Below are 13,612 nucleotides of genomic sequence, written 5' to 3'. Positions count from 1 at the left end.
GGCAAAAGTCCACAGCTCAGCCCACCTTTCTCTTCACCTTCTCCATTTGTTCCCCAGCCACTGTGCACAGTCCTCTGTGCAGTCAGTCCCTGGCTAGCAGGGTGATTTTTAGGTTAATTCTTAGGTCCTACCACCACTCAGGAATATCCATGCTGTTAGGGTCACTCAGTATTGCTGCCAGACTGCAGCTCCACATGTCTCCTTTTTTGGTATTTTCACACAAATTCTTGTTCAAGTTGGGGTTTAGTCCACTTCTACTTCTGTAGTCCACTTCTACTTCTGTATCCTGGCCTTCAAGGCACAGGGGTCCAGGATTATCTTCTGTGTCTGTGTTACTTGGTTTCTCTTTTCTTTGTTGAAGAGGGTCTGTGCAGTCCTTCTGCCTAGTCTGCCAGGTTGCAGGAACTCTCCCCCTACTCAATCACTCAATCTTGATTATACTTACAGTAATAGATTAGCTCTTCTTAATAGATTAGCTCTTCTTAAATGCTCAATAGCCATGTGTGGCTATGACAATACTCCAGGAGAATTATTACCTCTATTTAAAGGCAAGGGGCCTTGGAAGTACAATGGTTAAGCATTGGGCTGCTGATTTTAAGATTATCAATTAGCTGCTTGCAGGAAAAAGATGTGGCAGTCTGCTTCCGTAAAGATTAATAAAGATTAAAGCACTGGAAACCCTTTTTTGGCAGTTCTACTCTGTCCTATAGGCTTGCTATGAGTTGGAATGACTTGATGGCAATGGGTTTGTTTTTTGGATTCAAAAGGAAATCCAATCACTACTCCACTATATCCCTATCCCTTCCTGAAATCATTGCCAATCATTGCCATTGGGTATGCTTAACTCAACAGAGTAGAGCTGGCCCCTAGGTTTTCCTGGCCTAAAATCTTCTTCACTGTTGTACCTTTCTTTTCTCTACCATCTTTAAATTAGTTACTGTCTAAGAGTGTTCTGCAGCAGGACTAGATACCCTTAGCTTTTATTTTTCTTTACCACTACACTCTCTTCAGAATCAAACCAGCACATAAATGTCTAAATGGTACTCATGTAAAACACTGTTTAAATGTTCACTGTTCACTCTTCTATTAAGATTGCTAGTCTAAATCATTTTGTGTATAGTCCAAATAGAATCTAGAATCCTTTAATGGGAGTATTAATTTCATATGATTTACTGTTGCCTTCCAGTTGATTCTGACTTATGATGACCTCATGTGTGTCAGAGTAGAATCATACTCCACAGGGTTCTCAGGCTGATGGCCGTGGTGTGTCTGGATAGATTTGAACTACCAATTTTTTTGGCACGTAGTGGAGTACTTATCTGTTGCCACCACCTCCTTTGAAATATTCTCTTCTTGACCTTAAATTAAAGTACACTTTATGTATGGGTGTGTACATATATGTATATATATAAAATAGTGATGCAGAATAACCTGTAACAGTGCAACATTTTCCTCTATAACCCATATTCATGCAGCAATGAAATTTATAAATCACAAATTTTCAGCAACTAAGTCAAAATGAATTCTTCCAAAGATTTGTTACTTTTATAAAAATGAAGGAACACATGCTCATTTGAGCATTTCTTGGCTGCTACCCATTTCAAGATAATGAATTTAAACAGACTTTAAAGCATGTTTAGACTAGCCAGTTCTGTGTAGTATGATGGGTTAAGCAAAATCAGATCTCCCTTAGAAAATTACCAGCCAGGTGAATACAAAATGCAAGCGATCAACTGGAAAAGGAGTCTTTACTATAGTCAAAAATAATGCTGAGTCTAAGAACTAAAGAGAATGACAGGAAAACAGAAGGTAAGGTAATGAAAAACAGACTGTTCTGCCAGCATTACTATTTTTTTAGAGATTGGATGTCTCAGGAGAAAGTAACCCTTGTACTATGTGCTGTACACAAAGATACTAGTACACAGACCAATTATTATTTAATTATTGTATATAGAGTGATAGTTTGCTTCATCCTTATTGCCTTCCAGCTCTCATCTGCTCTTAAGTCACACAAATGATAGTCACTGTATTTTTAACATGAGAAACAGATAATAACAATAGCTATGCTATATAAATTAGTGTAAATATTTGAGAAATAGTACTTATGCGAGTGCATTTACACTGTTTCTTTGCTTTTGAGAATGTCTGTGAACATACATTTCTACATGCAGTGTGTGTTGGGGGTTATCTTTAGACCTAGAGAGAGAGGCAACAAATCTACTTGTTAACAGTATGGTCACTGGAGTCTGGAAGCCTGAGCTTCTACATCTATGAGAGAGATATCATTTTGCACCTTATAGGGTCTTTTGATGATTAAATGAGGGTAAATAATTTTCACTAGTCCATTTAATAAATGCCCCCTATTACGTATGATTACATATGCTCATAAAGATGCTAGCTAATTATAACAAAAAGGAAAGAGTCCCAGTGCTCCCCAGTAGGGGAATGATCACACAAATTGCACTGTATCCTCTGCAGGCAAAAAAAATGTAACTGATCAGGATACCCACAGGAACTAATTAATTTATACTTATGTTCAATGTAATCATGTTTCTTCATTATGAAATAACAAGATACTCATCATGTCAAGTTTTGAAATCTCTTAAATCAGAACGTGTTTATACATAAGGGTGCATCTCAGTTTTATTCTTCCTGTGCAGTGCCTCTTACACTGAATGCAGTCAGTGATATACAGACTAATGGTTGTCTACATTTTAATCCCCCAAATCTGTAAATGTTATTTTATGACACAAAAAGTACTATGCTGATATGATTAAATTAAGAGGAGTCCTGGTGACACATGCTCAGCTGGTGGTTCAAACCCCCAGCTTTCCCATAGGAGAAAGATGTGTCAATCTGCTTCAGTAAAGATTAACCTTGGAAACCCTACAACATCAGTATGAGTTGGAATTGATTTCAATGGGAAGATGTGACAGTGGTAGCTGATCACTGAAGCTTTTCTGCTTGTCACCTGTCTGCTCTTTGAGGAATACATTCATGACCTCAGGAAAGTTTTATACTTTTTAATGAAAAATGAGTGCATTATCAACAGCTTCCCAACTCAATGCATGCAACACCTGATACTTTTCCAGTTACCATGAGGTGAAGATGCTATTTTTATTATCCTTTTTGTTTCCAGAAAATAGTTATAGAATGTCTAGTATTTGAAAAAATTAAGGAAGTTGCAAGTCTTGCAGGGTAGGTAGGGTAAATTAAAGGAAGATGGTCCATGGAAGCTTGTGCAGTACATGATATTAAAACCTGTTGGAATGAATCTTAAACCCAAGAAATGAGGGGAGGCATTCGGGGTGGAGTAAACAAAAGGAGCAGCAATCTCCATGGTAGGGAGAAGAGCATGGGATTTATGAATGGTGTAAATGTTTCACCCACCCACAGGTGCCATGGAAGAAAGAAGAAAGGCTTGGTGATTGATAGACTTAAAGAGTGCAATGTGATGGGTAATATCACCTCCAGGTAGGAGACCATTGGGTAAGGGTTAGAATGACAGATGAACTCCCTATTTCCTATGCCTAGAGACTGCACTTGATTTGACAGATAGTATAGGAAATGTATAAATGCATTGCATTTACTCCTCCCTATTCACAGGGACAAAAAGTAAAGTAAAATCTCTCTCAACTGAATAAAAAAAATTCCAAGGAACTATTCTCTACATCCCAAATGAGTTAAACTTTTCAGGTTTAGAACTCTGTAAGACAAGAATTCCTTTTTATTTCTCTAGCATTTACTGGGTCTTAGAAGTGGCCCCATTAGGATGTCAACATGAGAAGGTGAGAAGGGGACCTGGTCACACCAACCATATTTTGTGGCCTCCACACTTCTTGTTTGCCTCAAGCTCCTTGCCTTTCCCACCTTCTTTTATCTGGGCATAAAAACACAAAACTAATAGTCCTTTCTCCATGTGTGTGCATTTATCTATAAATATACATACAGAGTAGTTTGGGAAGTGTTTTACACATTAAGCCCATGTGGACTCTTTTTCTTTATCTACCATATTGTATCATGCATATAGCCAATGCTCAATTAGTATTTAGTGATCAGTTGATTTAAGCTAAGTCCTATTTTACTTAGATGTATAAAAGGCATAATGGTTTTTTTTTTTTTTTTGAAAAGCTCCTGAGATTCACTTACCTATCAGTACTGTGTGTGGAGTCAGCGAGCTCTCAACTACAAACTACAAAATGGAGAAACCATGTGCTAAATATTAACTATTAACTACTGGTGGTGCTAGCAAAGGGATAGAGTTCATCAATCAGCATAGTTTTTGTTGGCTATCATTGACACTTACCTCAATAAAGAAGATGCTGGCTGCTGAAGTTGGATGGTGATACATATAGACTGTCACAAGAATAGCTGCTGCTATAATGAGGACCAGGATGAGAATTCCAACGATGAGGCCAGCATGAAGGGTTCCCCCTTTCTTCTCAGCTGCACTGTCATCTGTGGAAGCTGAAAGAACAGCATGCCTGTCAGGATACTCATGTATGCCCCCTTCAAATTTGTTTTCTTTTCATTTGGTGAGATATAATGTATCTTTTTTACTTCCTGTACAACTTATTTAAAAAGCTAGGTGTTCATCATATGAAATGAAATGTTCATCATATGAAAAATCCATACCACGAATGATTAAAAGTACATTTGTAATTACTGTAATTACTTTAATTACTTTAATTTCTAGCTCAATAAAAAAAATTAATAGCTTTTATTCTGAAGGTCTGGTCCTGTGGAAAATTTAACATGTAATACCTTTAATTTTGATCTTCTTATAAAACCACCAAAGTTAGTTACCTACAGAAAAATTGAGTACTTTTGAAAGGTTCCTCTCTCATTTTCTTCAGGAAGTTTTAAATTGAACATGATGGGACAGAGTTTGGTGAGTGACACAGGCATTTTCAGAAAGTGTGTAAGTTCAAAGGTACTTTTCAAAATCTGTTTTAAATCAAGCTGCTGTTTAAAGATGTAACGGATGCTAAATGACCCTCAAATAGTTTTATCACAACCTAAAGGCAGCCCACAGCGTATTAAAAAGCATATGAAAATATACCACAGACCAATATAATTTTAATTTTTACAGAGATAATTTCCATTGTCTGTAATAAAATGTGAGATAGATAGGGAGGAATTAAATGTCTGAAGTAATCCAAAGTTAATCAACCAACTAAAACAACTCTCTTGTCTTCTCTTGCTCTAAAATTCTATAATCTGTGATGATTACTGAGGCATTTTGAGGAAATTTTCCTAAGTTATGTGCAGGAGGTAACTGCACCTTAGGGCATGTTATGATTGGTATCTGAATTATTAGATAATTCTTTGAGACTTATAGATGTTCTACAACGGTTGTTTGCAATCCTTTCAAGATCAACTTAAGTCTTTATTTTCATTATTTGCCTCTATGTTTTAAAAATGTTTACTGATCTATTAAATCTCAGCTAATTAAAAAACAAACATGACTGGTGACTGAAAAGTGTGGACCATATGAGTTAACAGAATCTCAGATAAAACAAACACAGAAACATGGCTACCCAATTATTCCTGCCCATGCTTGGTGTTCAGTAATTCTCCAAATCTATTAAAATTCAAAAGCCCACAGGTTTCTCTTAGGTAAGAGAAATCCATTAGGGTACAGAGTAACTCATTATGTAAAAATTCATTTACCAAAGTATCAGAAATGTTTCTAAATATATCAAATCAACAATGCTAAGAGGTAAGCATGTATTAATGTTACTATCATAATATATATCAAATCAACAATGCTAAGAGGTAAGCATGTATTAATGTTACTATCATAATATAGAAGAGGAAACAGAAGTTTAAGGAAATTAATAAAGGTGCTAAGATTGCAACATTTTTAAGAGAACTGGGGTTCAAACAGCCCTCTGGATGAAGAGTCTGCACTCTGTATTTCTGATCAATACCTCCTCAAATAACACCGAGCTCTGCATACTGGCTGTTTCCTCTTATTTCGTGTTGTGAGTTCTTCCAGTATTGAATTCTAAAAATAACTTGCTAATTTCAAGTACAAAAAGATTATTATTGTTAAAAAAAAAAAAAAAAAAGGTTAAAGAATTTACTTTGTGCCTCCAAGAGGGGAGAGGCTGTATCAGTCTTGATCACTTCTGTATGAGGTAGGTAGGCCTTTAATAAGTGATTGGTGGAAGGGAGGGAGGAGGAAAGAAAAATAGATCCACTTCTCCATTAAAAATTAAATGAGGCCATAATAGATTATTTGTCTGGGTTTCACCTACATTATCTCTACAATGTGGACAATCAGGGAAACTACCTCATAGGGTTGGTTTAAAGATTAAACAACATACACATAGAAAATATTGAGTAGTACATATAATACAATAAGCACTTAAAAATGATACTATGTTGTGGCCATTGCCATTATTTTTATTAGGTGAGGCTGACTGCGGCTCATTATACTGTCAGATTGTTGACACCATGTAAACTAGGTTTTTGCCTGTAGCATTTGCTACTTTTAATGGCTTGGCTTCATTCTTACACATGCTTGTATTATGGTAACTTGTGTACTTGGCTTTTTTCATACTTTAGAAAGTATGACATACTAATGGAAAACAGGATTGATTTAAAATGTTGATTTGAAGAAAACACTGCAAACTTACCTACTGAAGTCAAGGAGGAAAGCCATGAGTGTTTCTTCAAATCTCACATGTAATTAATTCTTTCCATCCATCCCATGCCAGTGTCTATTTCAAAATGCTTCAGAGTGCTCTTTTGAATGGAGTGGCCAAAACTGTATATATATCTTTTTGAGAGCACCTTAAAATTTTTTCCTATGATTTTAGCATGCTTTCTGTGATTGCAATGATTTAACAATTAGTCATTTCCTGCAAAGCACAAACACTTCTACTTTAGCTGCTTTTGATGGTCTTTAGGTATCCATATAGAAAGAAAAATTAACAGGTATGGAGTCCATAGGTAGTGTCAACAATAACACAGTCATTAACTAACTAAAAGGTTGGCAGTTAGAGTCCACCCAGAAATGTCTCAGGATAGAGGCAGGCTCTGAAAAGCAGTCAATGGGATACAGTTCTACTCTGACACACATGGGCTTTCCAAGAGCTAGAATCGACTTGATGGCAACAGGTTTGCTTAATAATTACATTAAAGGCTGTTGAATCTGGATGTACACTAAGCACTGTTTTGATTCCATATTCTTTCCCTAGTTGGTGTCCAGTTGTGTGTCATTGCTACATTAAATGGTATAGGTTTTGCACACATACAAGTGCCTGTGCACAGAATGCAGAGAACATTCTCCATTTTAAAAATGAAGAGCATATCAAATGCAAATTTGAAAAGTATAAGCAAGTGGTAATAATTTTTATAATTGAAATTTAGTGCATTCACCTCAAGGGCAGACTCTAAATTGATTTTACTTCTTCAGAAATGATAATAAACAAAGAGGTCAGCTTTTGGGGAAAAAAAAAAAAAAAACAGCCATTCCTGTGACTCAGCTGATTGGTCTTTTCAATTGGCAGATAGAATTGGGTAAAAGATCACTCTGAGTCTATTTCAGTCACAGACTTCTCATGAAGCTTATCAAAGCCTACCAGGAGTTGGGAGAATAAAGAAAGAAGCAATCTACTCTTAAGGGCCAAACCCTCATGCTTTCTCCCCCTTCTATCACACATCTAAATCCACTGCTGCCAAGTCAGAGAATCACTACCGAAGTAGATTATCCAACCTTCCTTCCAAGGAGTGGCTGGTGGTTTTGAACCACCAGCCTTACGGTTAGCAGTCAAGTGCTTTAGGCACTGTGCTACCAGAGCTCCTTCTGTCACAGAGAGGGGAATTCCAGTATTTAGGTTTTTCTTAGCCTCACACTGTGTATTAAAATAATTATAATGAAGAAAGGACAATAAGGCACCATCAAGTAGAGCCTCAAAGTTAAAAAATGAAGTATAGAAATATATTTTAGAAACCTAAGAAATGAAGGCTCCCCTACCACTTTGTTTCAAAAATACTTTAAAACATAAATAAAGCACAGAAAATCAATAGTTTTGAAGATAATATACTCCTATCCGATACACCAAGTGACCTGTACTGTTTCTGGATTTTTAGTACTTTATAAAATGCAGATCCATATTTAGACACAGGGAGAACTGCAAGAATCACAAAATTCATCAATGCAATCTGCTATTTTGGGGTAAACTATAGCTACCAAGGTAGCTAAGTTAACTGATTTTTACAAGGCATGCATAATGAAATATTCAAGACCTTATGTAAATGCATTTTATTTGTTACACTCCAAGCAAAGATGGTGACTAACTATATTGTTAGGAGGAAAGGATTGAAGAAAATTTAATGTGGTATGTCTTCAAAAGATAGCATTTAATTTCAAAGTGCTGTCTCCTTGCTTTCTATGACTGCTTTTTTTCCCAGGATTTATTTACATATGTTATTGATATTCTGTATTTAAAAGTTCAATGTACAATATGTTAAGAAGATTTTAATACATTGCTAAAATGATCTGTACCTGCTCTTAAATCTTGCCAATAATTAAAGCCCAGGAATAACATAAAACTAAAATAGAAATATTCCTTGTCTGAAATTTTATTCATTTTAGAAGTAACTCTTCCTTTGAAATGAAACACTACAGCCTATAAATTCCATAATATATTAATATCCTTTAGGGGACTGAGAAGCTGACAGGTTTGGCAAAAGCTTTGTACAAATTTGCTTACATTTTTTTTTAAGCTTCAAAATAAACTATGAATGCTTAAAATATTAGTGTTCTGCTTTTGGATTAAAAACACACAAACATACCACTCTCCCTGTGGACTATCATCTATGTTATGTTTCTAAGTTAAAACATGCAGTGGAAGAAAACAAAGTGATAAAAATTCTAATTTGACCTTCCTTTGAACATTTCCCTTGTTACTGATCTCATTCTGTAGTTCATGTACATTCCCCTCATACTTTTGCTATCTACACACGATGACAACTTTTGACGTCATTCAGAATTTCTCCCAATGCTTTGCATTTATTCTTATATTTTATAATTGTTCTTTCCTTCCTGTAATCAAGTGTTGCTTTTTTTTTTTTTTTTTTTGGAAGGTATACGTCTATCCATGGTATTCAGATATTAGGGTCCCTTGAAATAATTACACAAGACATACTTAAGTCACAATACATTTTACTGTGGCATGGCATTCATAATTCACATTATGAAATCTCCATAGCAGGGACATGGGTAACTACTATGAACAAATATTAAAATGGGTGCAGAGAACACAGCTAAGTGCATTATATACAGTGGGAACAATATCTGGCAAGGGCAGCTGGCCCAGCTCCTCTTTTGCAGTCTGTAAAGACCAGCACAGCTCTGAAATTCTGTGCAGGGAAATATATGAAATGCTCTAAGCCTAAAAGAGCTTAGGGCATGACAATCCCTTTTAACAATAATCCTTTATCCTTCATCTTAGAAAAATGAGGCTAAATAAAAATTTTTGTGAAATCATATTGAGAGAAATGCTTGATTCCATCAAAATGAGGGATTTTGGGAGAGCAAACACCACCAAGGCTGCGTCTAGCCTCATCATGTGATTTGTGCTTCTACACATGTATATGTGAAACTATCTAAATGAAAGGATTATAGTATTTGTAGCTACCAGAAGAATAAAAGTAAAGTTGTGGAATGAACCCCTAATGATTTTCATTTCTTATAAGTTATGTTGCTTTTAGTAATAATCTACCAATGCCTCTAATATTTCAGTACACTTTTAGCAAAAAAAAAAAAAAAAAAACAACTTTTAAACTTTTCCCAACAACAGCTTCCTTTACCAAACTTGTTTATATCTATTTATAAAACACACTTACAAATCAGTTTTGAAAACTAAAATGCCTCTACTTTTACAAAATGATTCACAAAAAAGGAAAACTTTAACTAAAATGATTTCATGCAATGGTTTCTTTTTAAATTCCATGCCAAGCCCTCTCATGGTTAAGAAATTAGGTTTTTAAACTACAGTAAAAAATTTAGTAGTTTCCTCCTGTGTATATTCACAGTGAATGTGGAATGCCAAAAATAAGGCTGAGAAAGCACTTTCAAGGTCTAGGGGCACAGAACAGAGTGACTCTTCATGCCATTTAATCCCATCCACTCCAGAATGAAATCCCTTATGTTAAAACATATCATTTATTTGCATAATCTATGATTAGCACAATGAATGTTTGCTACCCTAACTAATCCATCAAGTTTTCTGAACCAGGAAAGAGACACCTCTTCATTTTGCCCCTATGGTGCTGAAAGACACAAGTGTGTTCAAACCACCTAGCTGATATGTAATCTTTGGGGGTCCCACATTGCTTGGCAATTCTCATACCACCTGACATAAGAGACAGGCATGCTCTTCAATCTTGTCTTCTCTTCTGTAAAATGGTCATAATATTAATACCCATCTCATGATGGCTGTGAGGATTATGTGGGATAAAGCCTATAAAGGTTTTAGAACTGTGCTTAAAATATAGTAAGTGCTCAATTAAATGGTACCTGTTATTAGTATTACTAAGACTAATTTTTATTCCATTCGTTACCACACTATACTGAATTATGTCCCCCCAAAATACATATTGTAAATACTTGTATTTATAATCCCAGTGGGTATTAGGGTTTTGTTATGTTAATGAGGCCATATTGGTATTGTCAGCCAATCAATATTGAGATATAAAAAAGAACAGATGAGGAGGAGAGAGACTTCCCCGTAAGATGGCAGAATAGGCAGACACACTGCACAGAACCCTCTTCAACAAAGAAAAGAGAAACCAAGTTGAGACAGATACAGAAGATAATCCTGGAGCCCTGAACTTCAATAGGAAGGATACAGAAGTGGATTAAACACCAACTAGTATAAGAACCTTAATGAAAACAATGAATAAGGATCGAAACAGACCTGCAGACTGTCATCTATCTTGACAGCACAGACAGTTTGAATATTTCCAAGTGGTGGTAGGACCTGAGAATTAACCTAAAAATTGGCCCTGCTTGCTAAAGTCTGCATGGATGACTGGACTGGTGGCTGATGATTAAAAAGGGAAACAGCAAAGGAGGAGACAAACTGAGCTGTGGACATTCTGCTGTCTGGAGACAGCAACCCTGACAGCACAGACAGCTTAGATAACGACAAGTGATGTTGGGACCTAAGACAACCTAAAAATCAGCCCTACAAGCCAGGGACTACACAGAGTACTACACTGGAGGCTGGTGAATAAAAGGGGAAGTAGCAAAGAGGAAGGTGGGCTGAGCTGTAGACTTTTGCCTTTCTGCAAGGTACAACCACTTTGAATGTCTACAAGTGGTTCAACCATTTTGGATATTTAAAGCAACAGCATTCTTCCACATTCCAGTCACATAAGAACTGGCTCCCCTTGCAGGGAATCACAAGAACCTTCCAGATGCCAACAACTGGAAAGGACACCGAAAAACCATCACCAAGAAGAGCCTGACACCCCTACTACTCTTCACAAACAGTTAACAAAGAGCTAAATACAACAATGTCACAATGTCTCAGAGACAACAGATCATCACTGTCCACAGAAAGAAGCAAGATAAAGTGGTAGAAAAAAGGGAGCAGGATACAGACTCAGACCACACCCCTGAGGAAGAAGCACCATTGGAACTCCCTGATAAGGAATTCAAAAGAATTATATTTAGTTATCTTCAAACGACTGAGAGACAGATCAAGGAAAACACAGACAAAACACTAGAATAATATTGGAAGAAAATACAAGAACAAAAAGACAAAATAAAGGAAAAATTAGAAATGATTCAAAATCTACAGATAGAAATCTGGAAGATTAATACTAAATTATCAGAAATAGATAACACATTGAAAGGGCAAAGGAGTAAAATTGATGCAATGACAGACAGAATTAATGAGACTGAAGACAAATACCTGAAACTTCTTTGGAAAGGGATGAATCAGAAAAAAGATCAAACCAAAATGAATAAAGCCTAAGGTTCATGTGGCATACCATCCAAAGGAACAACCTACATGCCACTGGTATTCCAGAACAGGAAGAGAAAAATAAAACCAGTGAGAAAATTGTCCAAGATTTGTTGGAAGAGAACTTCCCTGATATGATGAAAGATGACAATATATCCATTCAGGAAGTCCAACGAACTCCATAGAGGATAGACCCCAAAAGAAAAATCACCAAGACCTATCATCATCAAACTCATCAAAACCAAAGACAAAGAATTCTGAGAGCAGCCCGGGGAAAGTGAAAAGTTACTTACAAAGGACAACAAATAAGAATGAGTTCTGGAAGATGGTGGACTAGGCAGAAAGACTGCACAGACCCTCTTCAACAAAGAAAAGGGAAACCAATTAACACAGACACAGAAGATAATCCTGGACCCCTGACCCTTGAAGGGAAGGATATAGAAGTGGACTAACCCCCAACTAACAGAAGAATTTGCATGAAAATACCAAAAAAGGAGACAGACAGAGCTGCGGTCTAGCAGCAATAGTGAGCGATCCTGATGGCACAGACAGCTTGGAGATTTCTGAGTGGTGGTAGGACCTAAGAATTAACCAAAAAATCACCCTACTAGTCAGGGACTGCATGGACTGTGCACAGTAGCTGGGGAACAGATGGAGAAGGTGAAGAGAAAGGTGGGTTAAGCTGTGGACTTTTGCCGGTCCGAAGGGTGCCACCATTTTAAAGGTTTAAAAAGCAGCTTGACTATTTTGGATATTTAAAGAGACAGTGCTCTCACAGATTCCTGGGGCTTGAGAACACGTTCTTCATTCCAGCAACCCCAAGGACACTCAGGACCTGCAAGACTGACAAGGTATGACATTCCTCTTGTTACTCTTGGTGAACGGAGGTGCGGCCATCCTCCACTCCCACCTACCTTCTGGGCCCACAGGAACTCCATCACAGTCCATGTGCTCAGATGGAGCCTGCATGCCCTGACCTGTCCTCCACCAATTTTTTTCTCTCTTTTAACTTTTATTTTTTTCTTTTTCCTGGTGATTAGTTTGCTTGTATTTGTCTGTTTTAAAACAAGTAATATTAATACTTTTGTCCCTTTTATTATTATTCTTAATCTTCCCCACCCAGGTTCTAGTTTTGGGGATTTTTTCTTTTCCCTGTGCCTGGCTGAAATTTTTATTATATTTTTTAAGTTTAAGGTTCTTTATTTTTCCTTTCCCTGTTTTTTTCTTGTGGTTAACCCTGTTCCTTGATATTCTTTATTCATTTTTCTCTAATTTTTCCCACTTATTACTCTCCTTCTCTACTTTTTTTTTTTCTTAGTGCCCTATCCCCAGATATTGCAGGTTTTCTTGTTTTTTCTTCTTTTTTTCCCTTTTTTATTTTTTTGGTTACTGTTCCTTTGTGATTACATGGTGTGTTCTTCATCGATGGGCTTTTAGTTGTTTGATCGTTATTCAATTGTAATTTGTGTCTAATTGACTGGGAGACAACAACAGTCCCATAAGACACAACTATACCCACACCTCCTGTGACTTCACATACTGAGTGAGAGACACTACCTCCTTTTCTACCAACAGGCCAATGATAAAAAACAACCAAGAAGAGCCTGAATCACCCTTGGCTGCTC

The 13,612-nt window shown here is 36.6% G+C and overlaps 1 protein-coding gene across 1 annotated transcript in view; it reads right to left on the bottom strand.

The window, feature by feature from the left end:
• The window catches only part of PLXDC2 (plexin domain containing 2), a 711,109-nt gene that overhangs the window by 44,237 nt on the left and 653,260 nt on the right, over positions 1-13,612 (bottom strand). The window contains exon 13 of the mRNA XM_007936353.2: positions 4,307-4,467. Coding sequence (XP_007934544.1) covers positions 4,307-4,467 — 161 coding nt within the window. The remainder of the gene's footprint in view (positions 1-4,306; positions 4,468-13,612) is intronic.

The sequence above is a fragment of the Orycteropus afer genome, unplaced genomic scaffold (assembly GCF_000298275.1).
Source record: "Orycteropus afer afer isolate SDZICR_OR568_19922 unplaced genomic scaffold, OryAfe1.0 scaffold00035, whole genome shotgun sequence".
Taxonomy (NCBI): domain Eukaryota; kingdom Metazoa; phylum Chordata; class Mammalia; order Tubulidentata; family Orycteropodidae; genus Orycteropus; species Orycteropus afer.
The sequence above is the reverse complement of the archived record's forward strand: the minus strand, read 5'-3'. Positions and strand labels throughout refer to the sequence as shown.